Source organism: Galeopterus variegatus, unplaced genomic scaffold (genome assembly GCF_000696425.1).
Source record: "Galeopterus variegatus unplaced genomic scaffold, G_variegatus-3.0.2 Scaffold836, whole genome shotgun sequence".
Classification (NCBI taxonomy): Eukaryota; Metazoa; Chordata; class Mammalia; order Dermoptera; family Cynocephalidae; genus Galeopterus; species Galeopterus variegatus.
Window position 1 is genome coordinate 325,563 of NW_007726947.1, and position 17,821 is coordinate 343,383.

Genomic DNA, 17,821 nt, shown 5'->3' on the forward strand with positions numbered 1-17,821 from the left:
TAGGGACAGAGGCTCCTGCCTGGATCTCTAAGCAACTACACTTCCACACATTGAAAGAATGTTAACAGGGAGAAGAAAGGGTGGAATAGAAAGTTTAAAGAGAAAAAGCCACACAGCTTCTTTCAGCAAATACTCCAAATTGAAGCATTAGGGAAAATACCCTCTTCTAGCACAAAAGAGAAGCTTTGCTGCTAGGATAATTTTCCAAAAGCAGTATTTTTAAAATGGACACATTGCCTACATCCTTGGAATCTGAATTCTGATGACAAAATCTCCATCACTCCAGGGCATAATATGTGAAAACGCCTAAGAAAGGAAGAGATTCCTGGCCATCTCCCACCCCGCCTTCTCCCACCTCCCAAAGCCTACAAACCAATCTAACAAGTTCCTGACTGCACAATCAAGATTTCTCAGGGAGCTGGACTGTATTAATACTTGACTTCAACCTGCTAGAAATAAGAGTGACAGCAGGGTAGAGCAAACAGGTATAAGTGCCAGGTAAACAGACAACAAACCAGACTGTCAGTAATAACCAAGGCCTTAACAGAAGCCTGAGCCATAGGATATGATCTGCGGTAGCCAGCAAAGGGTTTAGGGACCAGACACTACCCTTTTTGAAAGGCCTGGCCATATCTTAGAGGAAGGGGCTGAAACAGGTGGCCTTCTCCCTGCTTCCTCCTTGCCTTTTTTTTGTGGTGTAGGGAAGAAGACACCATAGTACACAAGGTTGTTTGGGAAAATGGATTATTCTAATAAAACTTTATTTTTTCAAACACAGCCACAGAGGCAGAACCTCATGTTTAACACATACAGACTTATGGATTTTTTTTTTAATATAAAACAAAGTTTACGAAAAAATTTTTCCACTTTTTGTATTTGTAATCCCATTAGCACAGGGACTTTGGCAGCAGGTGGGAGTGAAGGGCAGCCGGGGCTGCCACTGGGCAGTCACCGGGCACAGGAGGAGAGCACCAGCCTGGGAGTGGCATCACTCACACACGCAGGAATACTCACCTACTGGTCAGCCACACCACACACACAGCACAGATGCAGACATCTACCCAGTGTCAGCCACAAACCCTGGAGGTGTGCTCCACTCTGGGTAAGCCCAATATGTGAAAATCCAAATAGCCAAAACAGCTAAAGTAGAGGGAGGTTGCCTGCTTTACAAAAGAAGCAATCATAGGCTGCTTTTTAAATGGTCAGCAGTCCAAATGCATTGAAAAATAGCATTTGGTTTACACAGAACTGTTGGAGCAGATCTATTGTGTAAAGCAAAATGAACTTCTTCAAAAGCCTTGTTCCAGGGCCACAGATGCTTAGATTGGGAAGCAAGATGATAGTCCTGACTAGTTTAACTTTCCAGATTTAAAGTAATGGGATTAAAATACAATAACTGTAGACTTTCTCCCCTAAGGATGGTACCCTAGGGCTTTGGGGAAGCAAAGATGGAGGCAGAATTACTGCCCTCACTTCAGCTTAGGCCTGCAGAGGCCCCATTGACATTGTCAGTGGCCTATTGAAAGCTGGCACAGTCAACCTGCAGCAGAGTGCCCAGGGATAAGGACACCCCAGGAGGAAAAGAGGCTGGCACCAGGAAATTATGGCCTCAAGAGGGAGAAGAGCCAGAGAGGGATGAAACCAAGGATGGGCAACTCCTGGGCTCACAGTTTCCCTGGATTCTCCAGAGAGCCTCTCTCAAACCCCTATAGACCTGGTAGCCCAGTAGTAATACATGGTAACCAGCTAGGAGATGGGGAGGTGCCCTGGAAGGGTAGAGCCTCTGAGGGCCAAAAGGTCAAGAAGACATGGCTACCTCCTCTGGAGTAGAGGTGAGGAGGCTGAAGCCTCACTGATCCAACATGTGGGAGACTTAGAAAACATCAGGTTCAATTCCACCAGGAAGAAAACATGCAGACCTTGGTCTTCTTCCCTAACATGAGGAATTGGGTCCCAAGACACCCTAGAAATTGAAGAGAAAAATACCCGAAGGGCAGGTCCAATTTGTTCTTACCAAAGCTGGACAACACTTCACAAGCCACTATGGCGTCAGCTTCAGTATGCATTTCTACTGTTGCCAGCCCTATCAAGGTATCTGCAATCCTTAAACCTATTACTGTGGCCATGGTACCTGCTGCCCTGGCTTAAGTTATGGGTGAGTAACAAAAAAGGAAATTCAATCCAACAACAATAAACTCCCAACTGCTTTTCACAGCCTTTGCTTTACACATCCTCAGCCAATTCCTCAGTGAGCCCCAACCTCCCTGTGGTCTCTCAGGGCCAATTAGAGGCAAATAAACATTTCCTGGCAGGAGTGGAAGACAAGCAAACTATTAAATGCTAAACACCCCTTCCTCTTTCTCAAGCAGGTCAGAAAAGAGGCTGGGCCTGGATCTTATAATAGGTTTTCCTATAGTCTGCTTCCAGAGGGCAGTGCTGGAGTGAGCTCACCCACGTCTGCTGGGGACTGAATGCCACTTCTGCTATAGGTCTGCCTCAATAGATGCTGGGGACCAATACAGGTCTGAAAGGTCAGAGGGTGAGGGGAAAAGGGTCCCCTCAGTAGAGGAGAAAAGAAGAGATGGAGCCCTTCAATCCTGCCTCAGTTACCCACGTGTTTGCATCTACTCAGAGAGCGAGAGAGGCAGGTTGTGTACGGCCTAGACAATCTGATGGGAAATAAAGGCCAGCTCAGAATGAATGTGGCGACCCCCCTGCAGTACCCAATGCTAGATCTATCTAGTGAGGAGGGGGTGATGCTGAGGAAAAGATCATTAGCTGAGGTCACAGCACTTAAAACACCCAGCTGTATCCCCAAACAGAATCCTCTGCAGAGCCAGTGATGCTATGGATTACAAGCCTGGTTCCAGAGCTATTTGGAAAAAAGGAAAACTTGGCGTCCTCTTCTTGACTTCTGAACAAGGCTGCTGTCCCATAAAAACTCAAGATCCTGGGGGTATCATGATGCTCTGCTATTAAGGAGCAATTGCCTTCCTTCCCTAAGGCTACGCAAAAACACCTCTCCTCAAGTACACTCCCATGCACGCACACACTCTCACACAATTTCACCAAGGAGGCTGACTGAACCCCCCACCCTGGCCAAATTCTAAGACACAAGTGCCCTTTGAAGCAAAGGGGCTAGTGAAATTCCCCGAGGTGGGGTCAGTAGACCCCTTCCTTCCCTGCCCACTGCTCTCTTGGTGGCAGGGATACTCACACTCAGGGCCGCCATGGGAAGGGTCTGCTCTGGGGCTGTCCCTCCCGCCACCAGCTCCGTTTATCTTGTCCCGGCCAGTCTCTTGGCATGGTCGAGCTTGCTGGAGTGAGAAGATTTCCGGCTGCCCTGAATCGGAGCCCTCCACTCACCCCCATTCCCAGGCTGGGCCCTCAGCCTTGGGGCCTCGACACTTGTTAGTAGCCATAAGAGAGTCAGTCTGTGTGGCCCCAGGAAATAGCCTCTCAGTTTTAGTTCTCCTCAATCAGATTCAAGTCCAGGTCCCCAAAGTCCTGCTGGCACAGTGTCCGCTTGCTCAGCGCCTGCCGCCCCCACCGCACAGCCCCCTCCTCCTCCTCCTCCTCTTCACTTTCACTCAGCACCTGTGAGGAACCCCCAATGGGGCTGCAGGAAGCAGAGAGGGGTGGGGGGCTACAGGCCATGAACCATGGTGGAGAGATGCTGCTGCCGTCCCGGGCTGTTTCTTGGAGACAGAGACCTCCTGAGTATGGTTTCTGTCAAACAAAAAGCAAAGGTAAGCAACAAAGAAAGATACTAACTTCCCAGAGTGTCCTAAGATATATTTCAAAGTGTCCCTCTCAGTTATGCTTGAAGGCAGGAATCTTAGGCTTTAGGATAAGGTTTGTAAACTCCCTGATAAAATTTGGAAAATTTAGGTACATGCACATTTCTCTGAGGAACAAGCCCATAGTTTCCATCAGGTTCAAGAATAGAAGTTCACTTATTAAGCTCCATGCAGGTAGGAACATCATCTGCTTGTTTCATTACTCTGTGCTGCCAGTGCCTAGTCAGAGTCAAGTATGTATTAGGAATCCAATAATGTTTGCTGAATGGTTGGATGACTGTATGAATAAGTTAATAAATCCTCAAAGAGGTTTAGGACCCAGTGGTCTAGAAAGAAGAATATGAAAAAAGTGGCATACAACAACTGCACTCACAGTAGGAAGTCAACCAACATGTTTTGAACAGATGAGTGATGTAACAGCCCATTTTGCTTAATCCCTCACAGACCCACATGAAGCAGTGAAGGGCAAGGAGTAAAGCCAGCCTTGAGCACAAAGAGAAGTGGGGCACTAAAAATGGGACTTTTGATGCTTATGCATTCTCAGAAAAGAGGGAAAGTGCCTCTAACAGGACAATCTGGAATCCCTGTTGGAAGATTTAACACGGGTCTTACCCCAGTTTCTCTGGAACCACTAGGAATGAGGAGTTTCACAGGATGGAAGACTTTCAGTACTAAAACCTGGACAACCCCAGGCAAACTGGGATGGTAGGTCACCCTAGCAAAAGCTCAGACAGAAAAGAGCTCCAGGGGAGGCCCTACTGGAAGGACGTGGAGCTAGATAGCTGAAAAGTGGGGACAGAACAGAGTCCACCCCCCCACCTCCCATCCAAGTTCCCCTAGTCTTTTTGGTCCTACCTGATTCATCTTGTCAAAGTCCAAGGAAGGCCGCAGACGCCGGGGGTCCTCCTCATGGCGCCGCTTGACCCCAGTTTTGCGGGCATCCAGGTCGCAAGGCTGTGAGCGGCTTCGGGGAAGGTTGCGGAGACCTCGAGGTCGCCAGGGCAACTCTGGGGAGGATGCAGGGGAGCTCCGGGCAGAGGGCAAGAAGCGGCTTGCCTGTGGGCCCAGGCTAGGTGACAGGGAGAAGCGGCGCTGGGGTGGGCAAGGTGACAGGGACTCGGCATCACTCTCCCAGGAGCCACTCTGAGGAGAGGTGGCACAGGGTCGAGAGGAATCTTGGGCCAGGGCCAAGCTGAAGAAAGGAGGGCTGGAGGGTCTGTGGGTTGGGGCACATTGAGAAGAGGCACTGGGAGCTTGGAGGAACCTGAGGCTGGAGACCCGCTTCGGGGGGCTCTGGTGAGGCACCTGCGGCCCACCCCCTCCAGCACTGCCTCGGTGCTTGATGGGAGTCCACAGCTTGGAGGGGGCAGGCCGCCACACCGGCTGCCAGCGAGACAGGTCCACGGGCACTGAGAGTGAGCGGCAGTGCCTCTTGGATGGAGGGGCAGGGGGCACAGGAAGCTTTTCTGGGTCTGGGGGCTGAGGACTTAGGACTTGGGAGAGGGGCTGTTCTGGTGGGGAGCTTCCCCGACTGGGTGGTCTGAGGTGTAGGCTCAAGCCTGAACTGTGGTAGCTGAAGTTGAGGCTGTCCTGGAACTCAGCACAGGAACAGTGAGGCAGGCCCCTCCAGGAAGCACCTTCTGGAAGGCATTCATAATAAAAATAATATTAATAATAGATTACATTTTTTTGAGTTTACTACGTGTCACACAATGTACTGAGCACTTTATGTGAGCTTTTCCAAAAACCTCATGAGGTAGATACTATTATTATCCCCATTTCACAGATGAGACAAGTTCAGTAACTTGCCCAAAATCTCGTAGCAATCAAATGACAAAGCAAGGATTCAAACCCAGATCTGTCTCATGCCAAGGCTAGGTTTCTTAACTACAGTGCTATACTGCCTCCATTGTGATAAATCACCTGGAATCGAAAACATATTTCAGATACAGGTTGAATATCCCTTATTCGAAATGCTTGAGGCCTGAAGTGTTTAGGACTTTGGAATATTTCCATTATACTTACCAGCTGAATATCCCTAATCTGAAAATCCAAAATCCAAAATGTCCCAATGACCTTAGCAAGTCTAGCCGGTTAGCTAGTTGGTTAGAACTCAGCCTTGTAACACCAAGGTTAAGGAATCGGATCCCTGTACCAGCCAGCCACCGGAGGAGGGAAGAAAAAAAAAAAAGCTCCAATGAGCATTTCCTTTGAGCATCATTTCAGCACTCAAAGTTTCAGATTTTGGAGCATTTAGGATTTCTAATTTTCAGATTAGGGGCGCTCAATCTGTACTGCCTGCCACTCCCTTTCAAAGGTAAAAAAAAGTCAAGAGAAACAAATATGTCTATGTGTGTGCCCTCCTCATCCCTCACTCCACACCACCTAGCCCTACTTTGCCAAACAGCACCCCCTTCCCCACTGTTCTGAAAAGAAGGCTTATGCTCTTTCCTTGGCTTTTCCCTTTCTCATGTGCCAACAGCACCAAGATAGGAAGGCTGAAGTAAGAGATAATTGAGCAGGTAAGAGATCACTTTTACTTCTAGGGAGAGTACACAGGCTGGGAAAGGCCTTTGATGGCAGAACCTGTGCTTGGGAAAACCTAAAACTCTGTGCTGCTCCTGTTCCTTTGTGTCTGGCCACCCACATACTCTGATCCCCTTCCCCTAGGCCTTCTCTTAAATCTAAACAGATGGGAGGACCAAGGGGAAGGAGAAATGGACTAAAAGGAATGGTCTTCATTTACTGCATTCCAACCAAAATTGTGACTTCTGGGAGACAGTTCATTAAAGGACAAAGGGGCTCTCCAAGCTCCTCTGGCTAGATGGCTAGAATTCTGTAGGGGCTGGATATTTGAACCAAATGACAAGTATATAAAGTCACACTTGATGATGGCAAAAGTCATACCTGACTCTATTTGGTCAATAGTTCTTCCATGAGGGGAGGGACCGTGGGTCCTGTTCTGTACTTACAGCACCAATACCTAGCACTCAACAAGTATTTAATAAATAGGAGGAAAAGATTAAATGAAGATGCTTTTGCCACTCACTTCTCCTGCTAAGTATCCCAGAGAAAAACAACAACATGCGGCATGGGTTAGAAAGTTCTGGTTGTCCACTAGTGTGCCTCCATCTGAATGTTCCCACAATCGTAAGCCCTTTAACTGAGTAATCCATAATCAAGGAATTTATACCTCAAATATATTTTTACATGTGAAAATGACATATGTACAGGGCTATTCACTACAGTTTTATGTCATAACAAATACTAGAAATAACCTAAATATACATCAATAGGAGATTGGTTTTATTTAACCAATATGCAGCTATATAAAACAAGGAAATGTTCAGCATAGGGAATGATCTCCTAATAAAAATCTCCCAGCTATATAACAGGTGTGTTAAAGTGGGGATAAATATATACATTTATGTTTGCTTCTATTTGTATAAAGAAATTACAGTCAGATACAGAAGAAACAAATAACAAGAGTTACTTCTAGAAAGGTGGTAGGCACTGGGTAGACAGGAGACAGGAGAAGAAAGGAGACTTTTTTCAGTATAATCTTTTTTTGTTATTTTAAAATTTTGAGGGGCTGGTTGGTTAGTTCACATGGTAGAGTGTGGTGCTGGTAACACCAGGGTCAAGAGTTCAGATCCCCATACCAGCCAGCTGCCAAAAAAATTAAATTTTGGGGGCCGGCCTATGGCTCACTCGGGAGAGTGTGGCGCTGATAACAACGAGGCCAAGGGTTCAGATCCCATATAGGGATGGCTGGTTAGGTCACTGGGTAAGCATGGTGCTGACAACACCAAGTCAAGGGTTAAGATCCCCTTACTGGTCATCTTTAATAACTAACTAACTAAATAAATAAATAAATAATAAGATTTTTGAACCATGTGAATGTATCACCTATTCAAAAAAGTTAGATTATAAAAGTTCCCATAAGGCTAGAATAAGAGCAAACTAAATAGATAATTTTCATGCTGGGGCAGTAAAACTGAGACAGATGCCAATCTTAGAAGGTGACCCTAGCAAAAAAGTTCTAGAGGTAGGCTAGCTAGCTCTGATCACTGGAAACCAATGAAAGAAATGTTTGAATAGAAGCACAGACATACACTCATATACAAACACACATATGATGCCTTACCAGACACAAGCTGGAAAGGATTCCCACAGTTGGAGATGTCTGCATGATCAGGCAAAGGCTAAGAGAGAGAGAATATCTATCATGACTCAAGTTCAGGACACACTGATATTTCTAGGACATCCTCTTCTGTTCTCCCTTGCAATTCATGGGCTATAGTGATGTTAGGGACTGCTACATGTTCTCTTCCTCTTGTCTTCCCAAAGTTAGTGAGTAAAACAATCCACAACTTCTAACATCTCAAACCCTTCTCCACCCAAGTTTCAGTGTCCCTTCTCTATCGGTGGAAAAATCCCTGCCCCCTTCCTTTTGGGCTGGGTTTTGAGCCTTTCTTAGGCTCTTCCAGTACAAATACCATGATTCATACAGCACAGGACAAGGGTAAAGTAGTAGCAACAACAGCCTCAGAAAAAAGGGGGAGGGGGTTGTGGAGAAGCAGGAAGACTGGTCTTTTACCAGACTGATGCTGAAGCGTGTGCATTTCAGCTCATCCAGAGTCTGCTTCTGTAGCTGCTCAGTGATCAGGGTTATCATGATTCTCCCCAGGATCTGACTTGCACACTTTGGAGCAAATGATGGATGTCTTCCCTGTCGTTCTTCCAGACCTCACTCGTGAGCCGTCTTCTGCCACTGCAGCACCATTCTAGCACCATTGGGACTTCCCTCTCCAGTCATGCCTGCTGAGTCTGCCAATTACAGAGGGACCAGCCCCAAGTGATATTAGAGATGTACCTGGTCCAGAGATGGAAAATGCATGGCACACATAACACAGCACCCCTACGCCAGGCCTCTGGCAGACATCATTAATTGGTCACAACTCTTTCCTAAGCCTAAACACAGCCTCAGAAACATTCTAAACTTGGCACTCCAGATATCCAGTAAAATAAACTGGAGTTGGCAAGCAAGCTGAAATCTCTATGCCACTCCTAACCTGGTTCATGCTCCGCCGTTTCTACCCAGAATACCAACACCACTTAGAAAGCAGCTCAAGTGAGAGAGAAATGCCCTAAGAGTTAGTTCTATCCTGATCAGTCCAATATTTTCTTTATCTTCCAGTCAGAAGCAAAGAGAGATACCCTTCTTCTAAAATACAGAAATAGTAATAGAGAACAAGGAGGAGCAGCTCTACAGATGTTAAAAATAACTCCATGACTTCATTCAACTAAGTTTTTAGCCTGATCTGACTCAAAGACCATGGATAAAATTAATCAAGATTCTTTCTCCTGGCCAATTTCTGATAGAAACAAACCAACTTTATCAGAGACCAGGCTTCAAGCCCACACAATTGCCTGAGCAGCCTTGCTCAAGGGAAGAGGACGACGTTATCCTAGTTCCTTGATTTTGTTCTGCCTACTCCCAGAAATGTCCAGCAGGCTGTTAGCTCACCAGAGAATATATATAGCACTGGCAAATGATTAAGAAATCAAAATCTTAATCCAATTTTCTGTGACGGTCTTGAGAAATCTTTTAACATTTCTTGGCCTCAGTTTACCCATATATACAATGGGCAGAATAATCTTGATCTGTTGCAGTTATGATATAACATGAAATATCAAAATGTACAAAAGCATACCATCTGGCCTGTAAAAATCAGAGTCAACCTAGTCTGCTGTTTCTCATCCCTCCTGTCTGTTGCTCTTTGAAGCCTCAGAATTCCAGAAGTGATGATATCATTAAGATGAAGAAGGCTGGGCCGGCCCGGTGGCGCACTGCTATAGTGCGCCGCTTGGGAAGCGTGGCGGCGCTCCCGCCGAGGGTTCGGATCCCACATACAGACCGGTTCCCGCTCACTGGCTGAGCAAGGCCCGGGAGCAACACCGAGGGTTGCGATCCCGTTGCCGGTCCCGGTCCGGTACTGGGGCGACACTGGGGGTTGCGGTCCGTTGCCGGACACGGAAAAAGACAAAAGGCAAAAAAAAAAAAAAAAAGATGAAGAAGGCAATAGGGTCTATCTCTCTGGCTGAATGCCGTCCTCCCTCACCTGCACACAAGGGAAGCCCAAGAGGGTTCTCTTCCTTCTGTGACCTTGAGGGCAGATTACTCTCTACTTTACAAAAAAGAGGGAATCATCTCTACCTCATTCCCACCTCAGAGGGAGGTCACGAGGAAGAGCAAAGAAATACACTTGGATGTACTAGTTCTTCGGAAGAAAGGTCCAGTAGAAGCCAATCATCATTATGGTTAACTATTGTTTTCATGCAAAATTATTATTACCATCCTAAACAAAGTTCCAGCTTCCTGAGAGCTCCCTTTAGCTTCTTCCCCTATGTTCTTGTGGGAGAAGTTAAAGTTTATATCACTTCTGCTCTTGGTTTCTTATTTCTGCCCTCAAAGATGAACCAGAGAGGGAACCTAACTATAGGCTTTTACCCTATAGACTCCAGGCCTCAGGCAGACCAGCCATGAGGAGCAGGGAGTGAAGCAAACTCTTTCAAGCTTTTCATGAGGCATCTGGACACACAGCAAACTCCCAGCCCTCTCTAGGATCAAGTGAAGAGAGTGATTTTGTGTTTTTCTGCATTTTAATTGTTGGGATGTGGCCACACACAGCGGTAATTGGAACAATGCAACCACCACCACGCAACTGATACTCTCAGCCTGAGTTTTCTAAAACAGGCCAGGCTGAGAGGGGGAACAGAACGGAAGCCATAAGGAATCAAACCAGGACACAAAAGAAGGCAAACCAGCTCCACAAGGGGCCTCCTCTTTCTCAAGCAGGCATTGAAAAAAGAGTAAGAAGCCTTCTCTTTCCGCCTTCCTTCCCCTTCCATTTTGTTTGAGGGGTACAGACAGCCCTGAATGTTCACTAAACAAGTTAAAACTTCTCAGCTTAACAACTGGCACGGGGCTCAACCCTCCACAGAGAAGCAGGCCTCTAGGCGCTCCCCGCAACCCCACCAGGCCTAACTCTCAGAGTCCAGGCTTTCCCTCCACCAGCAGCCCTCTAAAATAAAGATCGGACTCCCACCCATCTCCTATTGCATGGCAGTAACCCCTGACACTCGTGTTTCAGGGATGCTAAAGCTGTGCTGAAACCTAGACAACCCAGGATCAAGTCAGGCCAAGGGGGAGAAAGTCACAAATCCCCTGGGGACCTTCCCCCCAGGTCTCAGCCCCACACCTCTGGGAGAGACTAAAGGAAAACAGGAGAGAGACATGGAAGTGAACGAACAGGTAAGTGGGGACCTGACTACTCTTCCTCCATATGGTTCTGGTGGGGTTAGGGTGACAAGTGGGGAGTACCCCTCCCCCCACCCCGATGAAGAAGCAAAAGGCTAGGCCCCCTCCAATCTTCAACCTCTCCCTCTGCTGCCCTGCCTATTCCCGCGGGGTGGGGCACGGGGCGTCCGCTGGCTCCTGGGGGAGCGCCAGGGCTCGCTCAGGGGGGCTGCCACCGCCTCTTCCCACTCAGGTTCCATCATCTGGCCGCGGGAAGCGAACTCAGGACGCAGGGGATAGGGAGGGTCTGGGACTTAGGACTCCGCCACCCCCTCCCCCACCGGGTCCCGTGCTCTTCCCGCGGAGGCGGCCTGCGAGGCCCGGCCGTGCGGGCGGACGGGCTGGGGGAGGGGAAAGAGAGAGGGAGGGAGGGACGGTCGACGTGCCCGCCCCGAGGCCCCAGCGCCACCTGCCCTCCGCCACCTACCGCGGTTCCTCTAGCTCCCAGGGCCGCGGCCAGAGCAGCTCTGAGCGCTCCGTTCGCCCCACGGCGCCCTTAAAAGGCGCCGGCGCGAACCAACCGGCCCCTGAGGAGAGTTGGGGAATCACTTCGGTTCGTAGAATCCCCCTGAACCGCCCGCGGAGGCCCAAGCCCCGTGTGGTTTCTCTCTCCAAGTCTTCCTCGGGTAGTACTGTCGGGAACAAGCCTGGCGCTTTGATTTAGGGATGGGGTGGTTTCTTCACTAACGAGTCACCCCCTCTAAATTATCGCAGAAGGTGGACGGGCCCAGTTGGAGGCATATCTTGGAATTCGCAGGGGAGGCCATGTCGGACGAACGTAAACAAAGCCACCGCTCCCGCCTTCCATTCCTTCCATTCCTACGTCGACCCAACTGCAGCCTTCCACTAGGTCTGAACAGCGTAATAGAATTAGCCACGGTGGCTCTCACCTGCTCTCCTTCCTCATCTTCTACCGCCACCTCTCTGAAGGAATCCCCCTGCCCCCCGCAAAGGACCGGTCCGCGGCGTGAAGACTGCTGGGAAGTGTAGTCCAAACGCCGATCAGGGCCTGCTCTGAGTCCCGGGAGCCCCTTTTCCAGCTGCCGGATCGGCTCGAACCTTATAAGCGCAGGACTTAAAACGGTTGCAAGGCCCTTCTCACTTGATTCTGTAATTTACCCTCAGCGAGAACACTTTGTAAAGCTGAGGAGGGCCCAGGGCTGTTCACTCCCTCTCCTCCCGCTACGCCCTCCCTCCCTCTCCCCCCCCCAGCAGGATGAGGTAATGGGATTGTGATTATGACATCATAGGCGGTTCAGTTGTTTGCGTGGGGGCGGGGGTGGGGGGGAGTATGGTGGTTACAGCTGGACTGCTTTTCTTAAGACAGAAAGGAAAGGAAGAAACAAGGAGATGAGGAAAAGATGTTGACAGCGCTGTATTTCCTCTTCAGGCAGAGGAAACCACGTTTTATTGTCTCCACCACTGCCACCATCTCACACCTCAGCCAAAGTTTAAGTCCTTTTTAAAGAAACTGAATGTAGACGTTAGTAGGTGAGGAGGTTGAATAGACCATTTCGGGCTCTTATGTAAATTTGAGTTTCAGCCAGCATTAACGGTGGTTCAGAGAGACAAGCAAAAAAATAGAAAAAGGAGATGTTTTAAACAATGCCTTTGCGTTGTGATCTCTTTGTAGGGCAGTTTTAGATTTCTTTTTTAATTGATTGGATAGTAGTAATGCAAGTAATCATTACACTTAGCAGCAAGTCCCCTGAAAGACATTTTCTTTAACAAATGTCATCAGCTAGAAAGTAGAGCCAGTGGTGGAGATCTTCCTCACTGAGCCAGGGAAGGGAGGAGGCGGGAGCCAGCAATCTGCAAACTGAAACAAAAGAGTGGAGGAAAAGTGAGGTACTAATCAAGAAAATAGAGGTTGGAGAAAAGATTTACCTTGCACTACACATTTCCCCTTGGCAAAAGAGAAGGAGCAGAGGCAGGGGCCATGAGGTATAGGAGACATGGATTCCAATAAATGTATGTATTATGTGTCAAACACCTTGCTATATATACTTTAAATAAATATGGGCTCATTTTTGCTTATCACCAAACGAAACAAAATCTTTTCCTTATTTGACAGATGAAGCAGCCCAAGAGGTTAAGTGACTGCCCATGTGGTAGGCAAAAGCAGAATCAAAAAGCAGTCAGACTCTAAAGCTCTAGGCTGTTCCTCTTTTTATTATTAGCCATACTTACTAAAGTTAAAAGGTTGAGTAAAAGAAGTTGGTATTGGCTCCTTTGCAAAACATTGAAAGAAACTGAAACAACCTACCTGCAAGGCAGGTTTCAGGCCTCATTTCAAAGGAAGGTTACACTCCCTTTCATTAAGTATAAAATAGCCCCCATTGCAGCACAACATTCCTGCCCATAGTTAAATTTCCTTATGCCACTTTTAGTTCAAGTTTTTAATATTTGGGGGGCCCCGGGAGAGGAGGAAGCTGGCCAGGGATCTGAACTCATGACATTGCTGCTATAAGGCCACACTCTAACCAACTGAGTAGCTGGCCAGCCAGCTCAAGTTTGTTTTTGTTTTTTTTTACTTGCATCCTGCTATTTTTTCCTGCTGCCCCCTTTTTATTCTTCTGTTCTTGGGCCACTACTTTGAACTCCATCTTAATTGTCTTCTCATGGCTCAGACCCCATCTCTCACTCTGCTACTCTGCTCCAATGGGCTTCAGCAAAGGATACTACCTGGGCCCTCTTCTGCCCTCCATCCACATTCTCTGAGGGTTTCAGGGTCTGGAGCCAGTCATCCAGGAGGTCATCCAAAGGGGTGGATTCCATTTGCTCTAAGAGACTCTCCATTCCCTGCCTGGGAAGGCAGCAGAGTCAGAGGAATATGTACATTCAGACCCAGTCTTTTCATTCAGTGAAAGCTAGACCTCTGCAAAGTGGGGAGAGGTAAAGCTTAACCCCCACTAACAGAAGGAACCAGGAATAGTGAACACACCTCTCAGTCCCCCTGCCCTGCTGAGGCTGGCTGGGAGGATCCCAGGAATGTAGGGCTCTTCTCCACTGCCTTATCTGGGCATCCCAGGAGCGACGGCTATACCTCCTGTTCTTGTTTGGTGTTTGAGGGTGAAATCCTGGCTGTCGTTGTGCCCTGGCAACGACAAATACGGATGAGACTGAAGTAAAGGTGAAGAGACACAGTTCACTGCTTATCACAGTAAATCAGGAGCTTAGATAGGAATTCCCCAAGAATGATGTAGGATCAATGCCCTTAATCCAACAGAAAAACTAAATCTTCAAATCAGATTAAACACCAAACTTCCCACCTCCCTAATAGTCTTTCTTTTGGGAATGGTAAATTAGATATATTCCAACTCTCTCAGAAGTCAAGATATAAAAGTCAGTATTGACTTCACTTTAAAATAACTCTACCTATTCACATTTAGTTTGTATGTATGCATGCAAACTTACATGTAATCAGTCAAGTCTGTTGCAATCAACCAAGTCAGCTGGAGGCATAGAGATAGTAAAAATAGTTGGGAGGAAAACAACCATGTTAGGAAACATGGATACAGCTTTAAAAAGTTTTATGGGCCACGTATGATCTTGTTCCATATAAGAAAATCTTGGAAACTTATTTTGGGGGCTAGTAGATTGCAGGAAAATTAGTTTTAGTAATGCTGCAACTTTGTCAGAGCCCTCAGATTCTAGTATCTTTCCATTACCTGACATTGAACCAAATTCACCTGGTTGATACCCTTGTAACCACAAACAACTGCACTCACTTGGGGACCTGCTGCAGAAAGCACTGGTAACCAGGTGTGCGCTTGCCATAATCTATCTGCTTTTGCCGCCGCTGCAGGACAACTTCATCTGTCTCTACTTCCCACCTGCAAGGAAGTATACAGTGCCCCACAAAGCATGATTATAATCAAAGCAGAAATCAACTCATCCCACACTTCCTGAATCCCCAGCATGATTTTCAAACTTACCTGGCATGGCAAGACTCTGTGCTGACTCCCACACTCACCATCTCTATCCTAGAAGACAAAGACTCTTCACACACCTTCTTTCTGGGGAGGCAGGTTCTACAGATGAAACGGGTATTAGAATGAAAATCAGCTGACTACACCATACCTCTCAGTTACTACCACCATGAAGAACTTGACATCAGACAAAGGTTGTATTTCTGATTTACTGTTTCTCAAAGATAAATGTTACATTTCTGACTTTCGTTTCTCAAAGTGTGGTCTGCAAGCCATCTACATGGGTAGCACCTAGGGGCCTTGATAATTCCTGGGCCCCACTCTAGATCTATTGAATCATCATTTTGGTGGGCTGCGTTTTAAAGAGCTTCCAAGTTATTTTAAACATTTTTTATTATGGAAAATTTCAAATATACGCTGGAGAGTATAGCATAATGCCTTGCTACTCAAAGTATGGTCCCCAGGATCAGCTGCATCAACATCAATTGGGAGCTTATTAGAAGTGCAGAATATTGGGCTGCAACCCAGCCTACTAATACAGAATCCACTTTAACAGAATCCCCAGGTGGTTAGTATGCACATTAAAGTTTCTGAAGCACCAGACCCCCCCCCCCATCACCCAACACTCATGGCCAATCTAGTCTCATCTATACACACCCCCGCATAATTATTTAAAAGCAAACCCTCAATATGAAGAATTTATAAATGTCACCTAGTTAATGTTCAAGTTTCCATAAAGTTTGGACTGCGATAAGGATTATGCCAAGAGATGATTCAACTCCCCTATTTTACCTGAAATAATTTCTTTTTACCCACAAAACCTAGCGTCTCTGAGATGTTACGCACTAAAAGGGACTCTGGACAAGGAAAGCTCTTGGAAGGGGGCAATACTGCCCAGCATAAACACACACACACACCTGTCTTGCCCTAATACCTGCCACACCGGCAGCAAATGCTCCATCCCTAGCAGAAGGCTAGCAAAACTAAGAGGGAAAGGTCCACGTAACGACACGGAAAAGAAGCAAGGAAAAAGAAACGCTTAAAGCACCCTCCCACCCAAACTAATCTCTCCTAGTGTTATCGTAGCAAATGGTCTTCCCTAGCGAGGAGCAATTTAAATCTCCCGGGGTTGGTGGAGCCGCCAAAGAGAGAATACAGGAAGGGTGTGGCGATTGGCCAGGAGGAGAACCAATGGTGCGCTAGTTCCCTGTGGGGCGGAGCTTACCCAGCAACCTCAAGAACGCTGATGGGCCAATCGCCATCCTGTGTGGCCCCGGGGTGGGGCAAATCTTACCCCATTCCAAACAAGCCCACGCCCCCGGATCATGTACGAGTCAAACGATTGGCCGGGGGTGTGGGGTACTGGGCGCGCGCGCGGAGATTGGCTGACGCAACCCAGAGGCGAGCGGGAATAGGTTATTGCGAAGGCGGAAGGTTTGAACATTTTAGGACCAAAGCCTGCGGCTGTTGGTCTTCTCGCGCTTCCACCTTCCGCCGAGAGCCGCGGCGAAAATCAGTCTACCCAATCGAGAGCAGAATTGTAGTCGGATTTGTTGCCAGATCTCCTTTCATTCGGCTCGGGTCTTTGCTCGTGTCCGATCCTACCCACTTTCCCATCTCCCGAAGGCAAGTCTCAGACTCCAAACTTGAGGTAAGCTCTCAGCCGTCTCCGCCAGGGAATCACGGAGACACCACTGTCCACTTAGGGTCCAGTCTGGGCCCAGCAAAAGGAAGCTCAGAGGACCGAATGGGCATCGTCGCGAGTTGAGGAGATCCGAGTTCCTCCCGGTCAGGAGTCTCGAGCTGTGTGGCCCGAACAAGTTTAAGTCCTCCATTCATTCCATCTTTGAAGTCCTGAGGTTGTCTCTCCTCGGTAAGTTCAGGTTCCAATGAAAAGGCCAAGCCGCTTCCGGCAAGTTCGATTTAACCTTCAAGCCAGGTTGTGATTCACCCTTTGGGGATGCCCAGCCTCCAATACTGGTCCGCTTGTCTGGAAAGGGTGGAGGAGGTTGGGAAAGTGGAACAGTCTATGATATACCTATACAGATGACGTTCTTCTCCTACCTTGGCTTTGTTTTTTCTTGGTGAGAGCTTGGATAGCATGTCTACAGAACTCTTCTCATCCGCAAGAGAGGAGGGAAGCCCTGGCTCAGGACCCAGTTTTAGGTCCAGTCAGAGGAAGATGTTAAATCTGCTCTTGGAGGGAGACACTTCCTTTACCATCTGTCCAGATCTCCCTAGAACTCCAGTGGGCAAAGTCCTTGGTGATTCTGCAAACCTAAGCATTTCGTCTGGGTAAATCCGCTTTTATTTTTACACCTTATCTCTTTGCTTTTCTAAGCAGTTGTTTTGTTTGTTTTTTGTTTTCTTAATTATCCTGGCTGAAAGATCAGGGTTTAAGTCACTGCCCTTGTCTGTGTAATCCTTTTGAGTCTCAGTGTTTTGTTCTGTGACATAGAAATAATCTCTTCCTATCTTACTAGGATGTTGTGAGAATCAAATGATATGATGTCTGGGGAAAAAAACTATTGCATTGTATGAGTTGGTCAGTTTATTTTATATTACATTTTGGCGGCTGGCCAGTCATGGGATCTGAACCCTTGACCTTGGTGTTATAACACCACCTTCTCCCCCCCCCCCCCCCCCCCCCCCCCCCCCCCCCCCCCCCCCCCCCCCCCCCCCCCCCCCCCCCCCCCCCCCCCCCCCCCCCCCCCCCCCCCCCCCCC

General features: G+C 47.8%; 3 protein-coding genes across 3 annotated transcripts in view; 1 reads left to right on the forward strand and 2 right to left on the reverse strand.

Annotated features, from left to right (window-relative positions):
- Window positions 1-731: 731 nt before the first annotated feature.
- Window positions 732-12,381, reverse strand: FAM53C (family with sequence similarity 53, member C). Its single transcript, XM_008572791.1, has 5 exons — window positions 12,054-12,381; window positions 8,401-8,630; window positions 7,948-8,005; window positions 4,656-5,440; window positions 732-3,729 (listed from the first exon to the last, which is right to left on the reverse strand). The coding sequence occupies exons 2-5, from the start codon at window positions 8,476-8,478 to the stop codon at window positions 3,466-3,468; spliced, it is 1,185 nt and encodes a 394-aa protein (XP_008571013.1). The 5' UTR covers window positions 8,479-8,630; window positions 12,054-12,381; the 3' UTR covers window positions 732-3,465.
- Window positions 12,382-12,870: 489 nt separating this feature from the next.
- LOC103590543 (oocyte-specific histone RNA stem-loop-binding protein 2-like) lies at window positions 12,871-15,142 on the reverse strand. Its single transcript, XM_008572792.1, has 6 exons — window positions 15,102-15,142; window positions 14,895-14,999; window positions 14,108-14,260; window positions 13,846-13,969; window position 13,640; window positions 12,871-12,982 (listed from the first exon to the last, which is right to left on the reverse strand). Exons 1-6 carry the CDS (start codon window positions 15,140-15,142, stop codon window positions 12,888-12,890), a joined length of 519 nt encoding a protein of 172 aa, XP_008571014.1. The 3' UTR covers window positions 12,871-12,887.
- A 1,680-nt stretch (window positions 15,143-16,822) lies between these two features.
- Window positions 16,823-17,821, forward strand: part of CDC25C (cell division cycle 25C) — a 37,117-nt gene continuing 36,118 nt past the window's right edge. Inside the window, exons 1-2 of the mRNA XM_008572793.1 lie at window positions 16,823-16,968; window positions 17,185-17,390. Of these exons, the coding sequence (XP_008571015.1) occupies window positions 17,197-17,390 (194 nt within the window). The 5' untranslated portion in view covers window positions 16,823-16,968; window positions 17,185-17,196. The remainder of the gene's footprint in view (window positions 16,969-17,184; window positions 17,391-17,821) is intronic.